This window comes from Myotis myotis, unplaced genomic scaffold, assembly GCF_014108235.1.
Source record: "Myotis myotis isolate mMyoMyo1 unplaced genomic scaffold, mMyoMyo1.p scaffold_m19_p_1, whole genome shotgun sequence".
Classification (NCBI taxonomy): domain Eukaryota; kingdom Metazoa; phylum Chordata; class Mammalia; order Chiroptera; family Vespertilionidae; genus Myotis; species Myotis myotis.
The window spans coordinates 150,156,266-150,159,429 of NW_023416313.1; the positions used below are offsets into that span (position 1 = coordinate 150,156,266).

The 3,164-nt window shown below is 51.8% G+C and overlaps 1 protein-coding gene across 1 annotated transcript; it reads left to right on the forward strand.

Moving 5' to 3' along the window:
- Positions 1-240: 240 nt before the first annotated feature.
- Positions 241-2,915, forward strand: RNASE1 (ribonuclease A family member 1, pancreatic). The gene is made up of 2 exons (XM_036324062.1): positions 241-455; positions 2,254-2,915. The coding sequence occupies exon 2, from the start codon at positions 2,279-2,281 to the stop codon at positions 2,744-2,746; it is 468 nt and encodes a 155-aa protein (XP_036179955.1). The 5' UTR covers positions 241-455; positions 2,254-2,278; the 3' UTR covers positions 2,747-2,915.
- The last annotated feature ends 249 nt before the right edge of the window (positions 2,916-3,164 follow it).

Below are 3,164 nucleotides of genomic sequence, written 5' to 3' on the forward strand. Positions count from 1 at the left end.
CAGGAGAGCTGATGTTAGGAGATTGGTAATTCTGGTCAAAACCACTCCAGGACTCCTGGGGAGAGAGAGGACCTCCCTTCCCCCTCACTCTCCCTTGATTACATATTATGTGCCCTTTGCTAACTTCCAAAGGCTATTTGGTGAAATGGCCCCCAAAGAGATAACAAAGACTTGGTTGGGGTTTGAGCATCAGGGCCTTAGTGACTTTCCCTGCTACCCCTGTGAACCAGCAGGGAGATGAGATTCCCATGGCAAGGAAGACTCCTATAGGCAGACTCATTCCTCAGGGTGCCTTTGTTTTCCTCTGGACTGAAACCCAAATGCTCCTCCCACCCTTTTCACCTTGGAAGCCAAGCCCCTTTGTAATCTACATAAGCTCCACTCCTCAGGGATCCAGTGACTGCAGAAACCGGCCTTCCACTTGCGCTTGCCTGGAATCCAAGTTAGAGTCCCAGGTAAGAGGCCCAAGAGGTGGTCTTGGGAACAGATTCTGCTTGGGGTCTGGAGAGGAGGGAGGCAGGGTGGGCAAGGCTAAAACCTAAGCTTGGGCTAGGCAAATGTAGCTGGGGGCATAGCTGGGATGGGAGCGAGCATTCTGGCTGCAGAGAACACATGGGGCTGGAGAAGGAGCAGTCCCACATTGGGGAGGCAAACATCTCTCTTTGGAATACAATGGTATTCCTTTATGATGCCAGTGCCAGGCACTGGGTTGAGTTTCCCTAGTGTTGTAGGATAACAGAGCTCTGTCCACCATGACCCTGTATGTCATGACAATAATTGCAATACAATTTGGCTCATGGTTTATACAAAAAGATCTTCTATTGCCCTAACCGGTTTGGCTCAGTGGATAGAGCGTCGGTCTGTGGACTGAAGGGTCCCAGGTTCGATTCCGGTCAAGGGCATGTACCTTGGTTTCAGGCACATCCCCAGTGGGGAGTGTGCAGGAGACAGCCTGTCGATGTTTCTCTCATCGATGTTTCTAACTATCCTTCTCTTTTCCTCCCTGTAGAAAATCAATAAAATATATTTTTAAAAAAAGATCTTCTATTGACCCACTAGAACACTGAGTATAAATGTATTTTAGCCCTAGCTAGTTTGGCTCAGTGGATAGAGCATCCGCTTGCGGACTGAAGGGTTCTGGGTTCAATTCCAGTCAAAGGCACATGCCGGGGTTGTGGGCTCAGGTTATGGGCTTGATACCCAGTAGGGGGTGTGCAGGAGGCAGCTGGTCAATGACTCCCTCTCATCGTTGATGTTTCTCTCTCCCTCTCCCCTCCTCCCTGAAATCAATAAAAACATTTTTTAAAAAGTATCCTATATAATGAAGAGGTAATATGCAATTAACCCTCACACCCTCACAAAGATGGCTGCTGCAACCAGGCCAGCAGGGGGTTAGTGAGGGACAACCGAACGACTGAACAGCAGGCAGCATAGGGAGACCAGGCCAGCAGGTGGGTCAGTTGGGGGCAACCAGGCCAGCAGTGGGGGGTGTAGTTGTGGGCAACCAAGCTGGCAAAGGAGGGCACTTGGGGGTGACCAGGCTGGTGGGGGGGCATTTAGGAGCAACCAGGCCAGCAGGGAGGGAGCAGTTGGGGGCGACCTGGTCAGCAGCATGGAGCAGTTAGGGGTGACCAGGCTGGCAGAGGGGGGTAGTTGGGGGCGACCAGGCAGGCAAGGAGGGCAGTAAGGGGTGATCAGGCTGGTGGGTGGGCAGTTAGGGATGATCAAGCCAGCACACAGAGGCAGTGAGATGCAACCAGGCAGGCAGACAGGTGAGTGATCAGGAGCCAGCGCTCCAGGATTGTGAGAGGGATGTTTGACTGCCGCTTTAGGCCTGATCCCTGGAATCGGGCCTAAAGCAGCAGTCAGACATCCCCCGAGGGGTCCTGGATTGGAGAGGGTGCAGGCTGGGTTGAGGGGACCTCTCCCCTCCCTCCATGCATGAATTTCATGCACCAGGCCTCTAGTTTTAGATAAAAAACCTCCAGTATTCAAAAACAGGACCCTTGAGATTTTAGGTCACTCTGTGGGTCACCACCCTGAGGGGAAGACCCACCTCTCTGTCACTAGTAGGGGTCAAATGCTTTTGGAGGTGAGTACATGTGAGTGTCACACCACTTGGAAAATCTTGCAGGAAGAAGAGTGTCTTTCTGGCTGACCTGAAGGGAGATTGTAATCCAGGGAGACCACAGGTGGCACCTGGGGTTCTCGTCTAAAGTGATGCTTTTCCTCCTCTCTCCCTTCACTGACTAGGCTCCTCCAGGGGACTGAGGCCACCATGGCTCAGGAGAAGTCCCTCATCCTGTTCCCACTGCTAGTCCTGGTGCTGTTAGTGCTGGGGTGGGTCCAGCCTTCCCTGGGCAAGGAATCACGGGCCAAGAAGTTCCAGCGGCAACACATGGACCCAGACGGCCCCAGCAACAACCCCAACTACTGCAACCAAATGATGAGGCGCCGGAATATGACAGAAGGACGGTGCAAGCCAGTGAACACCTTTGTGCACGAGCCTCTGGTAGATGTCCAGGCCATTTGCTTCCAGGGAAACATCACTTGCAAGAATGGGCAGCCCAACTGCCACAAGAGCAGCTCCAGCATGAAGATCACAGACTGTCGTGTGACGAGTGGCTCCAAGTACCCCAACTGTGACTACCGAACCAGCCAGAAAGAGAGGCACATCATCGTGGCCTGTGAGGGAAACCCGTACGTGCCTGTCCACTTTGATGCTTCAGTAGAGGTCTCCACCTGAGACCAGAGCAGTGAGATGCCCCACCTCATCATGTCACCTGTCTCTCCCTCCTCCTGGCTACCACTGAGGGAAATGACTCAAGTTAGGGCTCCTATCCAACACTAAAGTGTTTCCCTGGCCTGAGACTTTGTCCTGCGTGGTTTGAGGGTGAGGGGTGGGTTGTGAGGTGGGAACCATGTGAACCGCTTTACTGCTTCTTTCAATAAAACTCAGTTGCAACTACCTGGCTTCCTGAAGCTGTCTCCATTCAGGTTACTGTTAATGTGATTGCTTTCCTGCCAAAAAGTGAGAACTGTAAATTTGGTTAACTTTGGTGAGCATCAAGTAGAATCATTAAATGTCTCCTCTTCTGACTTTTGGCTTTTAGAGAATTCTTTTTGGAGATAATCTCTTTTCAAGTAGATTCCTTGATGCCAAA